The 26,616-nt window shown below is 36.7% G+C and overlaps 1 protein-coding gene across 5 annotated transcripts in view; it reads right to left on the bottom strand.

The window, feature by feature from the left end:
* CACNA1D (calcium voltage-gated channel subunit alpha1 D) overlaps positions 1–26,616 on the bottom strand; it is a 175,625-nt gene that overhangs the window by 92,321 nt on the left and 56,688 nt on the right. For all 5 annotated transcript variants that reach the window (XM_063412060.1, XM_063412063.1, XM_063412064.1 and 2 more), the window contains 5 exons: positions 20,914–21,053; positions 17,015–17,157; positions 15,493–15,645; positions 14,458–14,654; positions 2,045–2,148 (listed from right to left, as the gene is read on the bottom strand). In XM_063412060.1, the coding sequence (XP_063268130.1) occupies positions 2,045–2,148; positions 14,458–14,654; positions 15,493–15,645; positions 17,015–17,157; positions 20,914–21,053 (737 nt within the window). The remainder of the gene's footprint in view (positions 1–2,044; positions 2,149–14,457; positions 14,655–15,492; positions 15,646–17,014; positions 17,158–20,913; positions 21,054–26,616) is intronic.

Below are 26,616 nucleotides of genomic sequence, written 5' to 3'. Positions count from 1 at the left end.
GCATTAGAGCTCTATGGATCAACAAAACCTAGAAATCACTGGTGATATCTTGTGTGCAGAAATGAACTCAAGGACAATGGGACACCTCTTCCCTGTATTGGAATGGCAGCTAAAAAACTACTCCATATTCCAAAAAATATATGTATCATAATGTTGAAAACTTCCCACAGTATTTTAGATTAAATCAAATGTTAAGGTGATTCATGAGAGCATGAGAGCATGACTTCAGGAAAAGAAATTAACATGTGCAACAAAACACCAAATTTGGTGTCCCTTTCCCATATTTTTTTAAAGCATTAAAAAAAAAAAAAAAAAAAAAAAAGGCAGAAAAATCTGAAACCAGGAACAATTTGAGTCATGGAAGGAAAAACAGGAATATTCATTATCTGTTACCAGACACCTTCACAGGACAGGAAGAAAACTAATTGGTGCTTGTGATGTTCTTAAGGGCCAGAGAAGGAACTGTGAGAGCCTAATCCTGTAAGGACTTTGGTGGAAAGGCCAGTCACACAGCAACGTTAGGTAACAGCATCAACTACCCTCATTTAGCTGCCCCTCTTCTTGTTTCATCTTCCAGCGTGGCTGAAAGCCAGGCCCTTAGTTTTGCAACAATTTACACATTTGCCCTTGGATTAAACAAAGCTGATATGACTGTATAAATCTTGGAAGGATGAGATTAAATCTGAAAACCAGCAGTGTTGTTTTAGCACTACCATTTTTCTTTTAAACATCTGCTTTATAAAGCAAGGCTGACAGTAAGGTAAAACTATGCTTTCCCTGGTTTCCTGTGTGCAACAGTAATCTATCAAAGTAAATGACTAAATATTTTAAAAAGCACATTGTAAAACCACTCATCAGATAAAAATGCTCTTGTAACGAAGTTACATCAACACCTGGAAATCTTGTTTGCTTATCTGATTTCCAGGAATATAATAATGCCTTATCATTTCTTTCAGATACAATGGATAAATGTGGCAGAACCATGAATAGGGTTCCCCACACTATCAGAATCCTGATGACACCATCAACTGCACTGCCAGGCTACTTTCCACACAAGGGAATTTCTCCTGTTGGCTAACAAGGACGGCACAACTCTCCTGAGATTGCCAGAACAATATTGTTTGCTGCATAACTAAAACCTAATGCATACAACAATAATAATTTTCCTTTCAGCATTCAGCTAGTAGCTGGATCTTTTATATATTTATCAAAAAATATCTCTACCATAAACTGGAGTTTCCCGAGCTCAAGTGTGTTAGAAATCAGGAAATGGCAAAGGAAATAGGGTTGTAACTTCATGAAAGGGGACTTTGTAAAAAGAAAAACTGGCAAACTCTTGCCATAAACTACAGTTTTAAAGCACATTATGCAGCTAGAACTGACACAGCTTTAGTTCTTGACTGGAGCTTGGAGGGCGCAAACCAACAAAAAGCTGTGACAACCTCCCACAGACAGGTACATTAAATTGATATTTTATTATTGATAAATTTATCAATTCCTGGTGCAGGTTGTCACAGCATTTCACACCTCTACAACCCAGGAACCACTGAACACTGTGTCAGGGTAGTACAGCCAACTTCTCTGTAAGACAGGTCTTGAAGCACTTATTAAAAATATTTTGCCATATTTTGAGCAAAATTTGTGACTGGTAAACATAAACAACACTCCAATTGTACTATGACTATTTGAAGAAAAGCAAAAGTTGGTCTTTCAGAAAAAGACACTCATGTATAGCAACAGGGGAGAATATTCATACAGGTGCACCACCCATCTCTGTGCACAAAATCTTTTTCCCTGCAGGAATATTTTAGAATAAGGAGATTAGTGCCTCATTGGATGAATATTTTTGCAAGCATGGTGAACGTGATGTCAAGACAGATACAGGCACTCGAATCACACAGTTCAGTCCAAAGAGCAAACACTGGTAGGATGACATAAGAATCTCAAGTGCATGCAAAAAAAGCCATTGCTGAGCAGCTGGAGTAAATGCAGAGGCCATCTTACAAGTAGCAGTAGCATACACAATGTTAACTCAAGGGCTTACCCACTAAGTACACCAAGAACCAGGTTAAGTACGAAAAATGAGCCAAGGATGATAAGACTAACAAAATAGATCCATGGCCACTCACATCCTATTGCATCATTTACCTGTAAAACGCAAGGAAATAGATTATGATTCAGTCATTCATTAAACAGCAGAGCCCTTTTTGCAGCTGCCAGATCACATAGGTTCAAAGTTTATGGCTTACCCAGACCTTTAAAAAGTGAATGAACAATTCTTTAAATTGACTTACCAAAATTTTGTTGTAGATGTGAGGCTTTAGACAATTAATTGAAATAACATATAAATGAGTGCATGAGAATTGTTATTTTATAACTTTGCCGAAAGGACATGAAAAGTATGTACTGATAGGTCTAAACTCTGATTTTGGTGTTTGTATGTTGTTTATATGAGAGCTACAAGAAAACTTTTTGTTATCTAATTAAAGGAGGAAGCAATACAGGCTTATTAAAAGATGTCATCCCAACTGAAGTCTCACCTGTATGAGATAACCTGTGTGTTCATGGCAACTGAATTCAGGACTCTGCCTTCATGATGAAAAAGGTGTATGCTTACCCGCTCAATACACCAAGAACAAGATTTAGTACGAAAAATGACCCAAAGATGACGAGACTGACAAAATACACCCATGGCAATTCAAATCCCATTGCATCATTCATCTGCAAGAAATAAGATGATCTTATAGAGTAGATCACTATATTAACAGCAATGAAGAGTCAGAGAAAGGAGAATTTGATCATTCAGGTTAGATAACATTCTATGTAATCCTTCAGAAATCAAAGAAGAACAATGAGAGCAAGAAGGCACTGGCCATATTAACTTTGTATTTCCAACAAAAACCCTAAAACAAAATGCTGGGTGAACCTAGCATTTGGATAAGAATTATCAAACAAATGGATCACTGCCACAGTTCTGTTCTTTTACACTGAAAATGTGCACTAAATTTCAGACATCCAATTAAGATGAGGATCACAAAGTATATTGAAATATTAGGATTTTTACGTCATGTATATTCTATCTACATGAATGATCATTTGGGAAAATAAACAGCAATGTGTATCTCAACTGCACAAGCAGTGTTACTTTTTGTAGCAGGGAATTCCCACAGTTTTTCCTGAAATAAAGCAGTCAAATGCAGTCAGACATTTTAAATCAATTCAAAAAGAATTAAATGAAAATGAATTTGTGTAAAAAGCACAAACACAATTTTAGGCAAATGAAAATTTGAAAAATAATTTTACAAACACAATAGAAACATGGAAACATTCCAGGAAAACTTCTGAACGTAAGTCATATCCAGATCAAGGTTGAATGAAATTTAAAAATGTGTTGCTGATTTTTTTTTTAAAGTAAGGTTGAAGTCATTGAGCTTTCAATATGCTCCTTATAAACTCACACAAGGTTTTCTACAAAGATTTCTTCCACTTGCTATTCTTAGCCAGCTTATCATACCTATCAGAAGATGGACTGGTGAAACATACCCATGGAGATCTAAAAAGGCCTATTCAGAAAAAGAGATATTTTAAAACAGGGAAAATTGGTTTTGTGTGTAGGATTCAGGTGTGAAATGGCATTTTGATACGTCACAAAAATTCTGACATGAAGAATTCATGAAGCTTCTTGAAAATGTCTCTTCCTGAAGAGGAATTATTCTGGCTTTTGCACTGCATTCTTCTGAAGATGTTTTATAGTCATGAAAATTCAGCAGACAATAAAATTCATATGATACGGTTGAACAACCTAATTGCAAATCTGTTTTCTCTTCTGTGAATGCCATTGTGTTTGTTATATCTGAAATTTGTGATTAGGCTTTGAGCTCTATTGACTGTCAAGTTTGACACCTCTCCTTAACATCTCTGTTGAAATAAACCTACTAAACTTGGGAACAGACATTTTTCAAAATTACCTCTTCTATTTTTTCCCCTGTCTTCCAATTAAATATCATCATCTCAGTTTCTGCAAGGGGGTCCTGTGGATGGTTAGACAGAAGCATTAAGTCTTTGCAGGTTAAGGCCCAAAGGCACTTCTCCTCCATGGTGATGAGTGATAGCACCAGTTTATACTTACTAAAGTAAAAAAGCTCCTAAGTAACCAAACCACATGAGTTTACACAGCTTCTTCATGCAGCTTTTAAAAGAGTCTATGCATCATCTTTAAAAATGCTTTCTTAATTGAACTGAGGTACTGAAGAGTAACTTAAAATTACACTTGCTACAAAAAAAAGAAAGAAAACTTGAAAACACATATTTAATTTGGATTTTCTCTCTCTTCCAATAAAACTGTATTTTGGAGAAGTTAAAATAAAAAAGGGTTATAGCCATTCAGCAAGACTGGGATAATTACCTTCAATTTCAAGAGAACTCAAGCTTTCACCATTCAGTTTTGCAATATTCATATGGGAAAGTCTTTCACAATGCTGCCATTATCCCTACTTAGTCTCCTGGGCAGAGCTATCAACAACCCTTGGCACTTCAGCAGCCTCTGTTAAGGACAGTGGCTGTGAAGTTTTGGGTTTTATCACCCATACCCATTCTGTCAAAGCGAGTCCCCTGCATTTGAGAAGTTTTAGCAATGAAGCCCCAAAATTAATAAGCAGAACATCTCATTGCCCAGACTGAATTTCTGCCTTATCCCAGTGGATGCTGCCCTTTGCATCTTCTTTCAATCACAGGCATCTGGCCTTATGTTTTAAGAATAATATTTACTCAATTTTTTAAAAAAGTATACTCATAATTATTTTATTACTTTAAAAATGAGTTTGCTTCATAGACCTGACTCATACCATACAGGCCAAGTGTTTTTCTAGCAATAACTAATCAGAGCAAGCATTTTAATTAAATTTAAATACATCTGAATGCATTTTGCATCTAACAACTATACAATTAGCAGACAGTTGTTTGCAAGTCACCAGAGTTCAGAGCGACATAAATTCATCTGGTATTGGTGCCAACATGTTTCTGCTATGTATCATTTTGAAAACCTGAGAGATTAATATTTGCAATTTTACTTTGAGCAGAACTCAAAAAACAGAGCTCTGGCAGTCAATGCATTACAACTCCATGCTCTGCTTTTGCTCATAAAGAGGACATTTTCAGGCAGCCAGGCACTCTGCTAACTTAGTTACCCAGAAGCAAAGCTGAAATTCTCATGCTCTGTCACAAAGGCTCTTGATAGTATGAGCAGCTGTAATTTACATTCTCTTTCTAATATGCAACCTATTAAATAAATTCTTTCTCATTTATGCAGCTGGATTTTAAGCCCAATGTTTTAGGGTAATCTATCTAGGACTAGTGCTTTGTGAAGCAAAAATTGGCAATTGCAGCTAACCAATACTAGAAGAAATGCTTCATTTGGGTAAATGCTGAACTATTTCAAAAGCATTCCATGACTCAGGAATACCTGAACCTGGCAGAAGACCTTGGAACTAATTTAAGAGTGAATTACTAAAAACTACTCAACAACTTTACCATTTAATTCTAGATACAATTAAACTTCAATCAAGTAATGCTTTGTAATTTCTATTCATGAAGTTGTATTTCAGATTGCATTAATACCAGAGATCAAAGTACAAAAAGAAGTTCTTTCCTTTTGGAAAACTTTGCTCTTCATTTCATGCATGTCAAATGGCATTTTCCATAATTTCCAATTAAAGAAAGATTAAAGGAATTGATTTGCCTTCTGATTAAAAATGGAGACAGAGCTTGGTTAATATATGAGAAGAGAAAAATCTCCAAAACCAAGATATATTCATTTGAAGGGATTAATGCTGACTTCTCAGCCAAAGTGCAGAAAAAGGAGCTAAAGATACAAATTCCAGATGTGCTAATGCAACACCAGGAATTCAAGGAGATCTCACATCTGAAATCCTCAGCAAAATGTCTTGCAAGAGTCTCCTGCTCAATGACTCGGGGATGCACAGTGCCAAAGGAGGTGTCACATTTAATGGCTCTCAATGGACTTGTTCTGTCTTTTTGAGACCATGAGGCTTTCAGCCTTCAAAACACCTATGGCAAGGACACCACCAAGCACCACCCTTCTTGCCCTTTGTCTTTTTAAAGATCTAGTCTTACTTTTTAAATGTCATTTCTCCGCAGTTTGTGCATCACATCAACCAGAGGGCAGATGAGATCATGGGCAATATGAAGGACAAAGGCTTCTTCAAATCCCTTCATTCTGTTTCACCATAACAGTAGAGGTGCATTACACATTATTTATTTGGTTCTTTATGTTTACATGCCTGAAACTTCCTCAAGTGGCATTTGGATGAATTATCCTGTGAGCTGTGCTGTATTTGGAGTCAACTATCATTAAAACACAGCAAAAATTATCAGAGACCAAGACTGAAGTGAAACGGGAAAAAGCCAAGTTTACTGCAGATACAACCCTTAGCATTACACAGCAGCAGATGGCAAACCTGAACCTAAACTAACAATGATTAACATCATTAAAATCTCATTTATCCCTATTTATGGTAATTGTGAGTAAAATCCTCATATGCAATTGCATGCAAATCAAGGTCTTAACTTTTCTGTACACCTTGCATTCTTTTATTGAAAATTGTTGCAAGCGCAATTTGCAAGCAATATAAGCTCTACCTGGGGTTAATGATTAAACAAAACCTCTAATACAATGTCCTGATGCATGAACCTATTTTGATTTTCCAGTGTTTCAAACCCTCTTAAATTTGCTGAATTTCTTAGCTTCCTTAGATTTTAATTTTACCTTCCTCTTTTCATAACATGCCAACAAGACACATAACTGGTGGCTTTACTTAGTGCTACCTGAAATCTGCTTCATCATCTTAAAAATTGTTCAGACTGACAAACTCAGCCTCTTGACAGGTGTGAAAATTCTGCAGACATCAGTATTTTGTGAAGTGGGACTATCCCTGCATTCTTGGAAGCATGGAAGTGAGGTTCACAAAACCTCAGATCAGGCTATTCTATTCAGTGAAGAGCACACCAGAGAGCTTTTCAAAGCTGCCTTGGCTTCAAAGGTTTTGTCCTGAGATATTTTTGGCTGAATTGGAGTTAAATTAAGGCTGACTTAAAACAGGCTGTGCTTGAAGCACAGCACCATCCAGGGTGATTTATAAAAGCATGGAATTTTATAGTCAGTGTTCTGGAGTCAAAGCACAGATTTCCCTGACACTGTCCTGGTTGGACAGACTCAGCTTTGTTCTGCTTCTGACACAGAATTTGGAGATGCACTGGTGGGGTGTGCACTGAGATCACCCTTTGTTAGGCATTTCAGCTCAGCAACACCTGGAAAAATGAGAGTTCCATGGCTCAGGCATCAAGGTAGTCCTAAAGAGAAAGAGATTCCACTGAGAAGAGTAAAATTGTCACAGGACTTAGAGAGCCTCATAATTGCTTAATCACCTCTTAAATTTGGCCTCTGTCTTCTGTATGTAAACTGTAGTGTGCAACTGCATACAGGACACATACAAGTGATCCTCTCAAGTTAAACCTCACTTGGAAGATGCTGCTTCAGCTTACTGAATTTGCTTTGATCAAGCTGAATAGACCTCATTGTCTTCTGTTGGTTTTATTCATTCTTAACAAATGAATTTTGGTATTCCCATAAAGAATTTACTCTTCAAAACATGACTGCTTATAAATTTTTACTATGATTGTTTGGGAATGAGTTTAGATGCAGGCCTTTCTTTTTCATTCAGACACTGTACTGTATCTAATAGTATTTTAGCTAATTCCTATTAGTGGCATTCCATTAATCAGCTTACTGTCTTGCAGGGAGGAGGGGCTGGGCGGAAATCAAGTAATTGTTCCAAGGAAAGCCAAGACGTCAAATGTGACTGATAAGAAATTATTTTATCTTTTTCAGATAATTATACATTCCTGCTTAATCTGCAGAGCAGATGGACAGAACCATAACAAAATGAAGGGTGCTACCTCTACAAAACAGTAACCCAGAGAAAATTTGCTGTTGAGCACTACCAGGTTTAACAAAATCTGTATTCCAGATATAACAAAAGCCAACTGTTTGTCTCCTCTCAGTCAATTTCAGATTAACAATTTGCCAGTGCTTGTACCTATTTATATGTATTGCTCAAACTAATCTCACAAAAATTTATAAAACCTATGCATAGATTTGGCTTGTTAAATCTAAGGGCTCAAAAAACTACTGAAATTAAGTAACTGATGTGATCAACAACATGTTTATTTTTTAAACAGTTAGCTACCATGTATGACAATGGAAAATTATATCCATACAGGTGTCCTGTACTAAACACCTTCTTTCTTCTGGATTCTGCTATTCCAACTATGTGCTGTACATTATAAAAAAATTGGATGTGTTTAATATTTCCCACATACTGGATACAGAAAAATACAGGTACAATGCATTTACTATTCAGACAGATGATGTACAATTGTTACCTTAGTTTATGTAGCACCAACAAGCAAAGCCTCAATACTTGGGAAGATCTAAATTTATCTGCTAGGTTGTTGGCCTGGGATAGACTGGGAACTAGAATTGTTATAAAATAATTGCTGGCTTCTTGTGGCAAAGATTTTGGAAGAAACTCTAACTGATGGACTAGTGGTGTTCTTAGCACTGTCCCTAGTTTAGCCTCTATTTCCAATCCAGTTTCGACCCAGTTTTATTTAAAATTTCTGGGAAGAAATAATGGGTTCTTCTTAGGATTTGCAATGATCTGTGACAAGAAATTAGTTCCATGCTTTGACTGCAGTACAGGTCAGCAGTCAGCTGAGGCTGAGATACCAGATATCTTGTCAAAGTTAATCAAGTTCAGCTCATGGAAGAGATATTTCCCTGTGAGTTAGTTTAAAATCCTCCTCGGGTAGGGTCTTTGTGTAAAGATGCTAATTGGAAAAAAATTATACTATAATCATATATTATGAAATTTTATATATGTATCTGTATCTCACATCATTTTGATCCTAATGCAGACTTTTAATCTGTACAATCCTTAGCTTGGTAGCTCTGTTTGTATGTCTGAATTTGATTATTCCCTTTTTCTGAAATGAAGTCCTGTCTCTTTGCAATCCAAAACTGGATGATTCAGAGCTTTTAATAACAAGAGAATATAAAAAGGTAATTAGTCCAATTCATTATGTAAAAAGCAGGGGGGGATTAATCTTGGTTTTAATATGAAACCAGATTCAAGTAGTTAGCACTCAGAAAAAATTCTGCCTGCAATCCCTAGCTCTTTAGGGAGATTTATGCAATATATTAATGCTGTCATCCAAAATTTCTATCACTCTTTCTCCAGCTGTACATCATGTGTTAACTTTCTGCCTGTGTAGTCATGGAAGGCTGGGAGCTCTGTGCATGCAGCACATGGATGCCTTTGGGGATGAGCTGACTTGTTTCACTCCAGAGCCTCCCTCAGATGACCTGTGAGTGGTGCTGAGCAATGCTAGCAGAACAGCACTAAGCTTTCCCCAGGTACCTAAGAGGAAAAGGCAGGAATCAGTATTTTCTAATACTTTTCAGGCACGTTTCCTCACAATTTTTAACATTGCTAAATACTTGCAACTGATTCACAAATGGAAAAAAGCTGTGAACCTCTCTCAGGCAATAAGCTGAAATTCATTGCTGACAAGTATTGTTTGGATGCAGGAACATGCCTTTCCTTTCTGCAGGTGGAATGGGACTAACACGGCTGAAATCACCCTAAGTAGTTGATTCACACTAGCTTATTAAATCATTCAGTTCAAAGTTCTAGACTATTATTGTCTGTTTGACTCTTGATCACATTTTTGGTAAGGTATTTTTATGAGACTCCTTGTCAGCACTCTGATGACAGTTTTGATAATACTTCAAACATATTTTGCAGATTTTTGTTTATACAAAACATTACCTAAAAATACATTTTGTGCACGAGTCAAGGGGTTTTCTTGTGTGATATGTATTTGTAAAACATTTGCTTGTGTTTGGCTGCACATCAGCTGATTTCAGGTATATTGTATCTGAGTCTACCCTTAAATATCCTTGAATAGGAGAATTCTAAAAGGTGTCAGGAGTAGAGATTGAGCTCCTGACCCAACCTGATTGACATTAATACACTGGCTGTGCAGACACTTATGCAAAGATGCATGTAGACATACACTAGAGTGCAATGCAGCCTGAACAGTCAGTGTTACAGAAATGATGGATTTTTTTCAAATGTTCTAAGATGCTTCAAGGAGTATATTGGGAGATGTAAAGCCTAATTTCTTAAACAGGAGACAGGTTCCTAAGTGCACCCTTTTTTGTTATAAAAGCAGAGGAACAATGAATGAAAGATTTCTTTGATGATAATATATGTTATTAGCAAAAAGTAGTAACAGTTTTTAGAAGTTGACATATCAGTAAAAGGTATATTTAAAAAAAACCCTGCCATCCCTTTCGTTAAACCTTATATGAGTTTCAGGTATATTTTAGATTGCCTAGACATTTCAGGTAATGATCTGAGTATTTTAAACAAGAATCCTTTAGAGAATATCTTGTTAATATATCAGTAGGTGTATTAATAGGCAAAACCATGTAAGACATCAGTGTATCATTATTCAGCAATTTTAGCTTGAGTGCTTCAATCTCAGAAATCTCCAGATCAATCTGACAGTGCTAGACAGGTATTAGAGAACTGGGGAGCTTTTAAAAATGGAGTTAGTAATGCAGCATCTGACCATAAAATTGACCTAGTAAAATTCAGTAGCCACTAATACGTTTGTCCCGTCTTTGAAGCAACTGTGCTGGCAACCCATCTCACAAAGTATTTTGTTTCTCAGAGGCCCTGACCATCTCTCCTTCAAGCTACAGTTGGATTATTCAAGTGTAGTAAGTCAAAATAACTTCACTATGGTGAAAACAAGAAGAATTAAATGTGATCATTTTGGTGCTCATGGGAAAATTGGGGGTTTTGCTGGCAAGTATCACTGTTTGTTATCTGTGTTCCCATGTATCAAGTGAAGCAGCTAAAAATAAAAAGCAATTTACAGAATACGTGTTTGCCATTAATAGATTATACATCGAGATGTTTCAAAGGCCTGGGAAAAATCTGAAGCCAGATATGCAAATGCAGATTCAAGTTCTGCAATTCCTGAGAGCTTGCTAGCACAAACTGGAAATGAGGCAGAGAGTACTATGCTCTCAGCTTTAGAGTGTGAGCCAGAGCATTAAAAACTTGGGCACACAGAGGCTGCTGCTTGGCTGATAACAAGGACTGCACCAGGATCCAAAACTAAAAGCATGAGCCTCAGTGAGGGCTCCAGAGCAAACAGAGAGGACCATGACTGGGAATAAACACAGTCCCAATATAAATGGAGAACACACACAGATGTGCAGCCACAAACACACAGTGTGGGAGCACATGTGCTGCACTGGCTGCTGAGAACAAGAACAGCACCCCTGAACCTCTCAATTCAAACCTTTGGCACTGAGGAGTCAGACTTTTTGTGGATAAACCAGGTAATGCCTGCTATCCAGCGAATTACAGAGTTTCCTGAGGCCAGATGAAGACACTGGAACTCAGTAGGACATGTGGGATTGGGATGCAAACTGGTGAGCACCAGGATGCCCACGGGAGTCACCACGATCTGAAGGGTGCCCAGCAGCAGCAGAATCAAGGCCTTAACTCACCATAGATATGCATAAGAGAAAAATCATTATTGGTGCAATCATTATTTGAAAGAAAGTTTAGTGCCATTAACCAGGTGATAACGAGCCATGCCAGTGAGTGCTGCTGGAAGCTATCATTTACAGCTGTCATCCTTGCTGACAGAATGCCACTTAACACCATGCAAAATATTGCACAGATTTCACCCACTCACATTACACCTGCTAGCAAGAGAAGCCCACATCAGTTTGTTTCACTGTTCACACAGTGACCAAATGAAAAATGAGAATTTTGTGCCGTTTCTCATATTTGTAGGTTTGGGTTTGTTTTCCATAAAACTCATTCAATCTGTGTCTTAATAACAGAGTTTTAAGTAAAAAGCAACCCAAAAATCCCATGCACATTGAGCTAAAATGGCTTCCTCATATTCTTTTATTACGATCTGGTATCCCCCTAATGCTTTCGTAATTTTCAAATGAAATCAAACCCTTTCCGATTTTTAGCCAAATCTACCTCAGATTGGTCCAGTGATAAAATTAAAATATATAAATTGACATTCCTCTTGTCCTCAGCAAGTAATTTCAGTTTGACAATGGGCAACTTGTTGTTCTATAAGATAGAAAGAATCTGAATCTATAATTTAATTATATAGGCATCAGTCAAGATAAATTCCAAAGCCACCTGAATATCTCATTTTGATTTCACTAGGTCAATAAATATTTGCTTCATTGTCTAATAATCCTGGTATCATTTGTATTAAAAAGAAAACCGACACCTGTAAATGCTACATTGGAAACTACTTAGAGAGAAAGAGGTAAAAACAACCCATGTACTTTTCAATTGTTTATAATTTTCTTATACTTTTCATTTTGTCTGATCATGAAAATATTCAACTTCCTGTTTTAATTATTTTGGTTTTTCTGCTGTCGCTGGAGAGTCTGCAAGGGTTTCTAAAGGGCAGCAGATTAACTAGGGCATCAAATCCCAGGGGAAAAAATGTTTAATTCTGAGATACTCAAATTGTTTCTGTATGTTTTGTAACAATTGCATTCTAAATACAGCAAATCTCTAAAGATTTTATATTCATTTTCTTTGAAAAAATTTGGAGGAATTATCAGCTTCTGAAATGTGGGTATACTTTTGCCTCAAAAGATATTAAAGTTGTAATTTTTTTCTACAGATAACAATGGCACACCTTCCCTTTTCAGGAAAAATTAAAATAATTGCCATCACCATGAACACAAACCATAAAGCACATATTAATTCTACATTCACACAGTCTCCTAGAAATTAGGGAGAGTTGGAGTGCAAACTCCAAGGAAACGAAAAACCTTTACAATGGGAAATCATGCAATAGCCTGTATGTAGCCAAACATAATTGTTACTCATTAGTATTGATGGTTTGTGTGTTTCTAGCCACTTTTGCAACTGACAACAGACAGAAGAAGATATTCATAGCTGTCTTTTTTCTTAGTCTTTCAGTCCTAAAAGGATGTCATTTTACCATCTTAATTATCTTTAACAGCTATTTTCCCTTAAAAAGATATCCATATTCTATACTTCAGTATCACAGATTTTATCTGAGATCCTGCGTTAACACTCTGTGTTTTATGTTTTAGCAACAGCTTTTTTCACCATGATTTGCAACAAATGACCACATAAAATCATGTGATCATTCACTGGCTAATACCACATTCTTAAATGCATCCAGTACCCCACAACAGATGCACTATTAGTAAATAATCTCCCTTGGCCAGACAAACTTGAAAAGATTCACAAAGTGAGCTGCTCTCAGCAACAAAACCCGAAGTTCCACTAAGATACTCCAACTTGTTAACAGTGATGCTTACCAGTAATCACTTTCCTTCTTCCATACATATTTTCTAACAATTGAACTGTTAGAACTGAGGTTTTTAATAAGGTCTTAATAGCTGCAAAGACTTACTGCTGAGTACCAAGTAGTACAGAATATTCTCACTAATGTTCAGCACCTATGGGAGGTTCTGTCACAGACTTCTTGAATGACCTTGGACAAATCACTCACATCAGATATTGAGATACTCCAAGACTGACAAAACAGTGTCATGTCACTTAGAGTGGAATGGGATTAAGCATGGAAATGTCCATCTGTGGTTTTAGGTGACTCTATTCCTTTAAAAATCTATGTGCTCATTTTCCTCCATTCTTCCACTTCCCAGTCTGTGTCCAGCTGATTGTTGATGTTGCAAGACTCTGAAGTACCATACCTTACACCAAAGGAGCATTTAAAGGTGAGGATTTACAGAGTTAGGTTTTCTAATATCTTTTGCTGCTTCCATGGAGATGGTGTCAGGGCCACAGCTCCTGTAAATTTGTAGCTTCTAAATGGTTAACATGATTTTCAGTCCCCATGGCAAGCAATGCCAGTTGAGAGCTTGCATTTTTCTAATTTATGTTAACATTGTGAAAAATTCTGGACAAATACTGCAAAAAGAGAGCTCCTAAGCCTAATCAGTGAAGACATACTTAATATCTGTAGGCTCACACCAAAAAATGCTAGTCCAAAGGACATAAATGTAGTTTTACATTTATCCAAATGGAATAGGCAAAAAAAAAGCCTCAAATAAGCAATGAATAAATTTGTTTCTGAAATGTCCTTTTAGCCTGAGGAATCCAGTAACAGGCTGTGACTGAAACAAGTATGCAGCCAAGCTTGTCTCCTGCAAAACTCACCAAGATTTCCTGCTGATGGTGCAGCAAAGCACAGCTCAGTCCCCGCTTGAACAGAGGAGCTTGTTTAAAAGCAAACAGAGTGAGTGATGGATGGACTTACCCAGTACAACACATCAGTCCATCCTTCCATGGTTATGCACTGGAACACAGTCAGCATGGCAAATGCAAAGTTGTCGAAGTTGGTTATGCCTCCGTTGGGCCCAACCCATCCACCCTTACATTCGGTGCCGTTCATGACGCACTGACGGCCGTTCCCTGAGAATGCACAAGGTGCTGGATCGTCTTCAACTAGGATATCTGGAAAAGGACCAAAACATCACAGCTCTGAGTACTCAACTCTTCATGGGTTACCTCTTCACGTGAGGAAATATCAACGCTATTGTGAAATAAATTCAGATTTCGAGCTGACAAAGGCAACGCATCAGAGCTTTGGAGCTTTTATTCTCTCTCAGATCTGGGCCTTACAACCTCAAAAATAGGTTAATAAAAGTAATTAAGCAGTGGAAAGAAGCACAATGTAATAATAAATCATTTCTTAGAAGCTCCTCGTGCTGATTTTTTCTTTCCTCTTTACTGCTGCTACCTCACTTCATGGCACTTCACACCAACACATGGACCACTAAGGAAAAATGGATCTAACTCCTATACAGAGTCACCTTCATTTCTTAGCTGAAAGAAAAGCATCTTTAGCCATCAGGTAAGATGGTTTCACTCCTTCAAAGTTCTCCCACAACACACACTTCCACTGCCTTACTTCACCTGGACAGAAGAACACTTGTTCTCCTTCGCTCATTTCAGAACTGCACTCTGCACTGCACTGCCACAATCTGGATTTGTCCCTTATAGGTAGTCACCCTTGTTTTCTTCATTACTGGTATTTCAGCTACACATATCAGAAATGAAAACCTATTCAGAGCATGGTCTAGTCTCTAACTAGTTTGATTCTTTTGTGAAATTGGTATTGGGTTTGGTTTTTTTTTCATTTAATGCACTGTACCTAAAATTGTGAACCAGTGTAAACTGGGGTTACAACCGCTTTAGTGCTTTGCCCTAGTTCTATTTCAAACTGAAATCCCACAGACTTGAAAGAAAACATCACCAAACTCTTATTTTAATCAACATTTTAATGACTTACCTGAATCAATAAGAAAACAAGATTTGTGCATTTTTCCAATAAAAAGTTCCAATCCTATAATAGCATAGATTATGATTACAAACAATACCAAAAGGGCAATATGGAGGAGGGGGACCATGGCTTTTATAATGGAGTTCAGGACAACTTGTAAACCTAAAAAAAAGAGGATACAAGATATGAACCATATTTCTATGTCTTGCTCTATCAAATTTTATATAATTACACATTATTAGGACTTAATGATACAACATGCAAAGATAATCAGGTTTTTTTAAAAATCTAGAACCCAAAACCACAAAAAGTTCCTGTAACATAAAAATCTTCATAAGAATCTAAAACTTTCTGTCTAATTAGTTTACTCTTAATAAAGTTTATATCATAGAAGTCGGTGCTTGACATGTGCCACAAGAACCTGTGGGTGCTTTTATAAAGAAAGGGCATGTAATCAGTGTATGCCTGAAGGTCATTTTATATGACTTCTAAGAAGTTGTGCGCTAAAACAAAAAATTTGTGGCAAGTTCTGAGAAAATGTGCACACAGCCAATTGTAGAACTGTCTTCTTACTCTGGGGAGAAAAATACGGAAAACATATTTTTAATCTGAACAAACTTATTCTTTCATCATTCATCCCTTTCAAAACTATTCTATTTTCTTTTTTGCAATTAAATGTTTATCCAACTTTCGGTTTTATCAAAATGAGCTAATCCCAGACTAATGAAGCTGCCATAGTACCAATGAGAATAAAATATGGCTCTTTTTTAACTTGCTAGACTTCCTCTCTGACATTTCACAGGACTGCTTCTGTCCTCACTGAAGCTCTTTTGCCAAAAATCAACAATTTCCATGTAATAGTCTGTGATCTTATAAACACCGAATTAGCTTTTTTCCTTTGAATGCCTTGGAAAGAGCTGAACTCTAAGTCATGAACCTCATATAGCCCAGATAGCTTCAATAATTAATAAAGCATTAAAAGAAAACAGGAAATATCAGAAAATTCAATTGCTTTCTTAAACAATATTGTTCTACTTTTTAAGTTTCCTAATTTATCTGTTAGCTCTGCTGAGATAAACAGAAGGCATTCATGTGCATTGGAGGGGGCAGGAAATACAAAATGTGTAACATGCTCTGGCATACACTTACCAACATATAAACTATTATAGGACCACCTACGCTTTCAGATGCAGGGGTTCAGAATAAAAAAAAAATCATCTGAGTTTTATTTTCTGGGGCATTTGCATTTTTACATGTAATTTACTTTTATATAAAGCTTCTAAAAAGGAAGTGTATTCCCCTGTCTGCTTATTGAACTGTGTAAGGAGATCATACACTGACTGAATTCACAATCCCTTGTTCAACTTGAAATAGGGTATCATTCATCTTGAAATTCTCTTTATATACATAGCCAGATAACAAAAACTCAGCTTTACCCCATCTCATTTCTGTAATTTCTGGAAGAAGGCAGTTCAAAAAGCAGAGCAGTCACATTCCTGATTGCAAAGGAAATAAAGAGAGCAGAGCTTACTGGGCACTCCTGATACAAGTCGGAGAGGTCGCAATACACGAAAGGCTCTTAGGGCTTTGACATCAAAGCCACCAGGTTTGCCACCTGAGTGGCTGCCACCATCTGTTTCTTTGGTTAATTGTTCCAATATTACACTAAATAATCTAGAAAATGAGAGGAAAGGTAAGGTCATCACCATCCATTTACCACGCAGTCAAAGATATTACTTTGGAAATTAGTTGAACTGCAGCTCATTCTGCAAAGCCATTCAGATGTCAGATTGAGAGGTATATTTACATATTAAATCATGACAGACAGAGCTATGCAGTGCAAGACTTTATCATCTCTAGAGAATGAGGATCACACAGTTTCCAGTAATTTAGCACTCAGCTTATACATACAGTTTGCTATTTTTAAATAAATGAAGCTACTTTGCCACTTTTGTTCAAACATTTTAGCTTTAACATTTGGAGAATTAATCTTCTCTTTAGAAGAAGAAATAGATAATAACAAAATATATAACTAATAAACCATCTGGCTTAATTTTGGTAGAATATATGAACTCCAAGTGGCACAGCAGTGCAATATTCTATATACAGTCAGCAGAAACCGAGTATTTTAAAAATAATTAGAATTCATCATTTAATAACACCAAAAAGAATTGTTTCTTACACATAATATCTCTGAGGAAAAATATATTCCCAGATGGCTAATTTATTATATTGTATTTTTTTCCCCTGCAGAAATGAATTAGTCATTCATTAGAACAGTTTGCAAGACAAGATATTTATTTTGCTTTCCCACTTTTAGCAGCAATTTAAAGTGATGCATGTTCTTGAAATCCAAATTAATCTTGGGTTTATTTTAGTTTGGAGCTCCACCTCAGATGCATGGGTTTCTAGACTGTCACTAGACCACACAAACTGTGTTATCCTTTGCAGGGTCTGTAGTTCAATAGTTGCAGAGCTGCACTTCTCCTGAAAGGATTATCAAGTTAATAGAGTTTTGCAATCATGAAAAATGTTTCACACTTGTAGAGGATGCCTGAAATGTGCAGGATTTCAGTTTGGTCATGAAAAGTTTTCACAACTCTGGTTAAGAGCTCTGTCACACTGCACAGTTGCTTGAAATCACATATTACTTAATAGGCTGCCTAAACTAGATTATTGAAGGCTTTACCCTCCCCCAGTAAGCAGCTGACCCACACCAGTCAACACCCATCCCTACTCTGCTTCGTTCTGCTCCAAACTCAGCCCCTAAGACTCTACAGATGTCACAAGGAACATCAACAGCCCACAGACTGTCAGACCAAATCCAGACATTGAATACCAGGTCCTGATGCAGCCCTAGAATTTAACTGAAGCATAATTGCAGGAAAACAAACACCTTAATGATTTCAAGAGTGACTATTTGTCACTCTTAACACCATGTGCTCTAATGACAGACATTATTAAAAAGGGCTTCCAAATCAAGTCCTGAATTCAGAGAACCTTTCAGCCTCCCAGTTCATACAACATTCAGAAAATTAAAGGGCATAGGCAGGTGCTGTGAAACCTTTCTCTACCAGGACCTTATTCTTTCACAGAAATCAATGGAGATTACATGAGAGACCATGCAGGTAAGCAGACTACTCAAAGAAATTCTGATGGATTACAGAAGGAGTGACAAAGAGTAGAAAGTATCACATTCACAGCTCTCTCTACAGCTCTGTCATTTTGTTTTGTCCAGCTGAAACCAGGACATATGTCATTCCTAAAAAGGAATTAAGGTATAAAACTATTGATCTTCTTTATTGAAATTTACGTTCATATTCCTCCACAGTTTACCAAAGATTAAAGGTTTAATTAAGATTTGATTTTAAAAACAGCTCTAGATGTGTTTCCCTTTTGCTTGTACATATTTCTTTAGGTATAATTAAGATTAATGCAATCAGACTGCTACAGTTTCTGCTGAGAAAGCCAATTTCAATGCATTCAATATAGGACATTATGGCATTATCTTTCAAAGCTATTGAAATGAACAGCTAATGAAATTTCCCACTGAAGCTAGGCAAATAGAATCAGGTCCAGAAGGGATTCCATATCCACCTTGGATTATATATGAAAATCAATTTTTCACTGGGCTTTTATGTATGAATTAAATAAATGGGACTCATGCTTGCTTAATCATGCAGGTTGAGTTCTTACTGACAGAACAAAAACATTGCTCACAGTTTTGTCGGTGTGTGACATGTTAGGAAAGATCCACCTTGTCTTACAGGTAGGCTGATGACAACCTGCACTGGAGTGTATATTCCAAATTTTTGGATTTGAATTACAACTTAATCCTAGTGTGATATTTTAGGCATATGATAAGATATAGGCCGTTTTTATTTGTGTTTTCAACAAATTCAGTGTAAGCATATGACCTAACTACATTTAACCTCCAATAATGAATGTTTTAGGAATTAGTGGAAAATTTCTTAGTTATCATGTATTTAGGACACAGCCAAAGATAGAGGTCATGTTAATTAGACTGCTCCAGGGTTACTGTAACTCCGTGGTCACTTGACAAAAGGGAAGATGTCTATTCAAGTGACTGCTTGGCCAGGGAACAGAGCTCGTGTGTGACAGTCTCCAACCTGCCCACCAAGCTTCCCCTTCAGGCACAGAGACCAATCTGTTGAGAATGACCTGACCTGATGAAGGATCTATTTATACACAAATTTTAGTCCTGGACCAAAACTGCCTGCATGCCAAAGGACTGGCCCAAATAGAACCTTCTCAGTAATATTTAGTATCTCATCATCAAATAGTTACAAATCAGGCATTCTTATATTCACAGTACTTCCCTAAATTTAACAATGCTTTACCACAAATTCCTTTACTTAGCATCTCTTTCTTTCCCTTTATGCAGAGACAACTTAAAAGCAACACACACTCTAATTTCTGAGCCTTTTCAATTACAGGCAATCCTTGAATTTAAAAATGAAATTAGAATTGCACACTGCAAGCCAAGTTTGCTACAACACACAAAGTTGTACATGGATAATACTCTCCATGTTCTAGATAATGTATACTTTTAGCAAATGAAATTGACATTACTGATTAGCAGTTTTTTAACATAATCTCCACAACATTTAGGAAACTGGTGAATATACATTTCAAGATTAATGCCCTAGATAGCTAGAGGTAAGATCTAATGAAGTAGCACAACCTCTGACATAGAGTTGCTGACACAAAAATAATTTATCAATAAGTAGGAGTATAATATAAGTTCCACTCGTCTGAAGCTGCATAATGCCCAAGCAGTCCCTTCTCTGGGGCAAAGAACAAACTCTCCAAGGTTTCCTGGTACAGCATGGTGCACAGGGTAAAGAAAAAAAGGGTATTTTTGATATACATTCTACCCTAGGCAAATCAAAATCATATCTGTATCTGGGGCCTGACATGCAGCACCCAATTTTACTCAGATTTTGGGAATATCAAGGAATCGCTGTAAATTCTGTCCCCCCAATCACTCTTCTCCACTTTGAAACATGTTTCAAAGAGGTTTTTGTGAAACAGATGAACTCCACATAACTGCAGTGAAGAGTTAAACAAATAAATTAAATAATAATGTGTGGCCCTTAAGGGATAAACGTATGGAAAGACACCAGGAGTTTTCCCTGAAAAAGTCGGATGCAAAAGTTTCTGAAAAACAACTCTGGAAATCTCCAGCAGGACTCAGAATTCCCTAGGAACTTCTACTGTAAATGCAATGCAGCCACAGACAGCACTGAAAATTTTAGGACTTTTTAAAAATTTTTCACTCGGTTCATTCTTTTACTCCAAAGAAACAGAAATCCAGCATAGGCTGCTACTCCCAGCCAAACAGACCTATGCCTACCTCACTGTAAAGAAAATTTTAAATATTTGTATAATGGAAGGTAAGCTACTTACCCTACTATTACTATTACAAAATCCAATAAATTCCATCCGTTTCTAACATATGCATTGGGGTGTAATAATAATCCATATGCTATAATCTTCAAAAATGTTTCAACTGTAAAAATTATCAGGAAGGCATATTCTACTTTTTCCTGTGGAAGACAAAAAGAGTCATGAAAGACAATGAATGTAACAGCTCCTTTTACTGTTGACAATTTGCAACAAGTGGGTACTGCTCAGGACTAAGGAAATACCTTCATGGCAGTTTATTTCACAGGTTTTAATTGCATAACACATAATGATAACTGTACTGAAGGTCACAATCACATAATTGCACTAGGTTTTCTTGTTTTCACATTCTGTGAGAGGAAAAAAGCTGTTTCTGCAAACATGGAAGCATACTGTACCTTTGCTGAAGCAAACAGTCCATAGGTCAATAGGATTCTCTGCATTCATTAAAACCAGAAAATGCTGCAGAACAGAGCCCTGAAAATATCCTCGGAAGGTAAACAGTGGTATACCTCCTTTCACTACTCAAAAAGTTTTAATTGTTTCATATTTAATTGTACACAACTATCTTGCAAATTTTTAATCTTGATATGGAAACTTGCACTGACTTTTTCTCCCTTCTACATCACTAGGATTTCTTTTAAATACCCTACTATGTTTGAAGACATTTGAAGGTACTGTACCACCTTATATCATTGAAGCTTCCACATCAGATTTATTGGGCTTTTTAAATGTTATTAGTTTCTGAATTTTACCAAAATTCTTATTTTAGAGCTATAGACTGAATATCTTTTCCTAAATAATTACGTACTTTAGAAAGAAGAAACTCCCAAAAATATTATTAGCATGCTTGATTTGGTAAATTGTAGAAGTCACCACTACCGAAACAGAGCAGTTAACATCTCTGTTCTTTATACCTTCAGACAAGATCATTTCATTATTTTTCTATAACATTTTGTTTACTTATCTGTTGCTACTCAAATATTACAGCCAAGAATAAAAGGCACAAAGATGTGATTCATTTTTTAAACTTGTTCAGGAACACATGATGTTGCTCATTTATCACATACAAGGTTAATTACATGACTATAACTGCTCAGTCAGGATTACAGTCTTCTACTATCATTACTCAAGTTGAATACCAACATTACACACATTACACACAGAAATACATTTATCCCTATTTGTCACACACAAAAATGCACATTCCTTATTTGTCACACAGCTTGGCACTTTCATGCACAACCAAAGGAAAAACCAAACCTTAATCATTTGCAACTTAAAGATCTTGATATTCTTACACATGAATTTTTAATTTGGGCAGCTAGATTTCTTTTCCTGCCAAAAAGTCCATTTAGGGTGGTTATGTATATGACAGGCTATATCCAGTTAAAAATCTGGTGATTTAATAGAGGCACAGGATTATCAATAAACTCCCCTCCAGGTCTTTACCTGCAAAAAGCACCACCCTGGGAGCAGATAAGGCTCTCTTACTGCAAAGCAAGGATTCCTGGATTTCATCTCCTGCTCAGCTCAGTCCTACACCCCTGGCTTTTCCCCCTCTTTTGAGTACACTTCATAAACACTGTGGAGCTTCATCAAAGGCTCCTGAGCTACTTTCAGTTTTGGGTGAGATCTTCCAGCCCAGTGAAAGCAATGGACATCCTCTTTCTCCTCAAACTTGCTAAGACTCCTTTCAAAGCTGTCCCTTCCACTTACCCATCAATTTATCACCAATCAACAAGGACAGTTGCTAGATAACAAGAGAGAAGTGGCCTTACACAAGAAATGTGAATGTCTTGTGCACAAAAATACATCACGTCTCTTCACCTAGAGAGCACCACAGAGTTTACGATAATATGAATTATCAGCATTCCTGAGAAATACCCTCAGAAATGCTTCAATACAGGAAATCCTACCACATACACATTCCACAATAATGGCTGTTTCTATCACCCTGCATACAACTAAATTGGCAGCTTGGTTATAGGAAGATAAATAATGCAGGAAGCATAAGGAAGACAAAAATATTACAGTTGTCACTTGCCATGGGCAAAATATATATCAAAATCATAGTAGTGAAAGAAAAAGTGAGACAAAATACATTTCATGTATTGCATGTATGTTTCATATATGCCAAACTTCAACAGCTTCTTTATTTAAAAGGAACACAGGATCCAGGAATGGATGGGACCTCCTAAGACAAAACAACCTCATGGGTCCGTATGTCCATCCTGTTTTACAGGCAACGATGTAACTGAACTCCATCCATTAACGTACCAGTTCCATCCTAAAATTCTAAAATCTTTGCTCTTCACTGCTCCCCTTAAAAAAATATTCCGGTGCTTTTCTGCTCTCTGGGCTAAACACCAGCCCCAGTGCCAAAGTTACACAACTTTGTTATGGTCACACAGCCCTGCAGCTCATCTTAATGGGACTGTTCAAACCTGAACAAACAACTGAAATCTGTTCAACCCTGCCCTATCACTTACTATCCATCTTTGAAAAGTAATATTGGTCTCATTGCTGCTTATCTTACTTTGTTTATGGAGGCAGGAGTGTTTCTTATTTCCTAAACAACATTACAAACATTCCATTTGAGCCATGTGGAAGTAGGACAATCTCATTTTTAAACCCACCAGTGGGTTTAAGGTCTGTGTGTGTCACTTTGCAGATGGACCATAAAGAAACCTTGACAGCTGCACCAACAGAAACCATGTCAATCTCAGCAAGGAAAAATGGGAAGTGCTGCACCTTGGGTTAAATAATCCCACACCAATATGGGCCCAGAAAGGACCTGGGAGTCACAGTGAGCACTAAGTTAAAACATGTGCTCATTTAAATCAGACAAATTCCATATCTTCACTGTTTCATTTTTCTTTCCTCCCTTCCTGCTTTCCTCCCTTCCATGCTCTCACACACTCAATGCATTTATTTCTTTTTAAAGCACAACCTGTGTCTTCCATGCAGGCCAGATGAATGACTTGGCCCCATAGCTAACAATATTCAAAGTATAGGCTGTGCCTTCTTTACAGACTGTTTGGCTCTTTAGTAAGTAGGTAACCAACAGATGTTCTCACACAAACTGCAGAGTTAAATCCTGGTCATCCTCAAGAAGGCTCTGGTGGTCTCTTCTCACACTTGGGCAATTTCTTGCTGGTCACTATGGCCATCAATTTTTGCCTCTGCAGCCCAGATACATCTGGAGGTCACACGTCACTTTGTATGTCCAGAGCTTAAGCAACCACTACTCAAGAGTAAATAACATTTAATTTTCAGTATTAATGAAAGAGTTGTAGAGGCAGAGTTGGTTTGGGAAAACAAACCTAAAAAAGTAAGAGATAAATTCAAAATACAGACTGAAGACTGCAGTTTTAGCAGGATACGATGCACAGATTTATCTGCTGTCTTTTCTCCACAGTGGAAAAATCATGTTTTGTTCAAATTAGTTGATATATTTAAATGAATACTTAATTTCATTCACAATGGAAGTAAGAACACTAAAAAAAAAAGGACAGCTAAACAAAATAATAAGGAAATACCTAAGAGTATGTATAGAGTGCTTGTAAAAGAAAATCTCTATTAAAATAAACCAATAAGGCAGTTTTGGTTCTAAGAAACTGCAGAGACCAAAGCAGAATTTGCACAAAATTTCTAATGTCTATTATTGCATTTAGTTCTACATTGCATCATAAAATTAGCAGAAAAAAGTGACAGCTGTAAACCTAAAGAAGATATGAAGCACAACAATATGTTTGTGTTCTGAAGGATCTAATCCTGAGGCTGTATAGATTAATAGTTGTTTGTTCACTGATTTGATAAAGCTAGGTCATCTCTCCTCACAGGCAGCTGATTCCAGCAAGGCTGTCTGACACTTTTATTAATGCTGCTCAAAATGTTCAAGTCTCAGCAATCTTTTTCTGAATATATGATGCAACAGGACTGGTAAGATAAACTGTCTTTCTCATGGAATCCATGGAGTTTGTTTTGTGTTCCATGATCAATATCAAACGCAAAGGCTACCCTTACCCTATGAGTTTAGGTGGAATTATAAGAACTTAATTTTCTCAAAAAGAAAGAAAGAAAGAAAGAACAAAAAACAGAGGAAAAAAAAAAAAGAAAAAAAAAAAAAAAGCAAGCATTTGCTTTCTTACTTTAAGTAAATCAGCTTAGCAGAAACCCTGTTGCTCAGGAAATCTTTTTTCCCCCACCCTAGCCAGATGGTGTACATTAGTCATCATTTATTATCTTCATATTTTCAAAATCTCTGAAAGAAATATGCAAAGCTACTGTTGCATGTCAGAAGGTGACACACCAAAATTCTGCATTTACGTTAATTTGCTTCACTGGATAACTGTTTCAAAAGAGTAAGTCATTAATTTGCAAAACCATAATCTATTATGCTAGGTAATTAAGTCTTACTGTATTAAAATTTCTGTTCCCTTAGCATCAGAGATGGGAATTATTTCTTAACTGAAGAAATGCATTTTTGCATCCAGACTAACAAAGATGCATCAGAGTAAAAACTACTTAGCAGATAAAATGACTCAATTTAAGCAAATTAAGCAGACTGACCAACTCTCTGAAGCTTAGACACAATACAAGATACTTTGACATTATTGATTTAGGGATCAAAAACAAAAAAAAAAGAAAAAAAAAACCCCAAAAAATTAGATGCTGTTTAATAAGCTGTGTGACTGATGTTTGACAACACATATAAAGCCATTTGTCATTTAGACAATCAGATGGTTTTTTCAAGTTCTGGTACTGGGAAAACACTCCATCTATAAGACAGAGAAGTAACTTGAGTTTTGAATTTTAAAATACAATAATATAATTTTTCACTTTGTATACCTGTATTCCCCTGAAAAGTATCTGTGACATGCAGCACAGCAACAATTAAAAAATAGGAAAGTAAACCTATTTATTCCCACATGTGAAAAAATATTAGAGCAGTTTCCCAACACAAAAAATGAAACACAAATGGAATCCATAACCTGGCAAAAAGAAATCTATATACTTCTCTCTATTTCATCAACTTTAAAAGCAGAAACAAAGTAATGTACTACCAAGATTAGACATGGAAATTGCTCTCTGTTTATTAGAAGAATTGGAATTATTTATCACTCAACAATTTGCTGATAACTATTTTAACTGTGCCTTCAGATACATAACAACAAACAAGGAGAACAAGTTTGGAAAATGTTAAGGATTCATGTTCTGATCAATACAATTAAATCTTGTTTCACCATCCTCATCAGTCCTGACCCACGGGAGGGAATACAACCGCTGCTCTCTGCTTTGTCAGAAGTCTGCATTACTGTTCTTGCAAGCACAGCTTTGTTTTAGACAGTGCTCTGCAGCAACTTTAGAAAACAAAAGTGCACAAAATTATACTCCTTTAATATAGACCAGGGCAACAAACATTGTTTCCAAACTTGAAGTGCACATTTCATGTACATGAGACCTTTTATGTTTGAATACATGCAAAATCCAGGGCAAGACTGGGCAGGAATTTGGCATTAGGCTCAGAAGCATCTCCAGTCTTTTGAGGGGCTTTAGAGGACTCCATCACATCACTGCAGATCCAGATCCTCTGGCATTTCAGGCTGGTGCATCTGATGGCAAGGCTGACACTTGGAAGTCAACACCAAGTGCAAACTCCATGCTCAGAAGTAGAAACAAGTAGGTGTTACACAGCATGAA

Source organism: Prinia subflava, chromosome 14, assembly GCF_021018805.1.
Source record: "Prinia subflava isolate CZ2003 ecotype Zambia chromosome 14, Cam_Psub_1.2, whole genome shotgun sequence".
Lineage (NCBI taxonomy): Eukaryota > Metazoa > Chordata > Aves > Passeriformes > Cisticolidae > Prinia > Prinia subflava.
The sequence above is the reverse complement of the archived record's forward strand: the minus strand, read 5'-3'. Positions and strand labels throughout refer to the sequence as shown.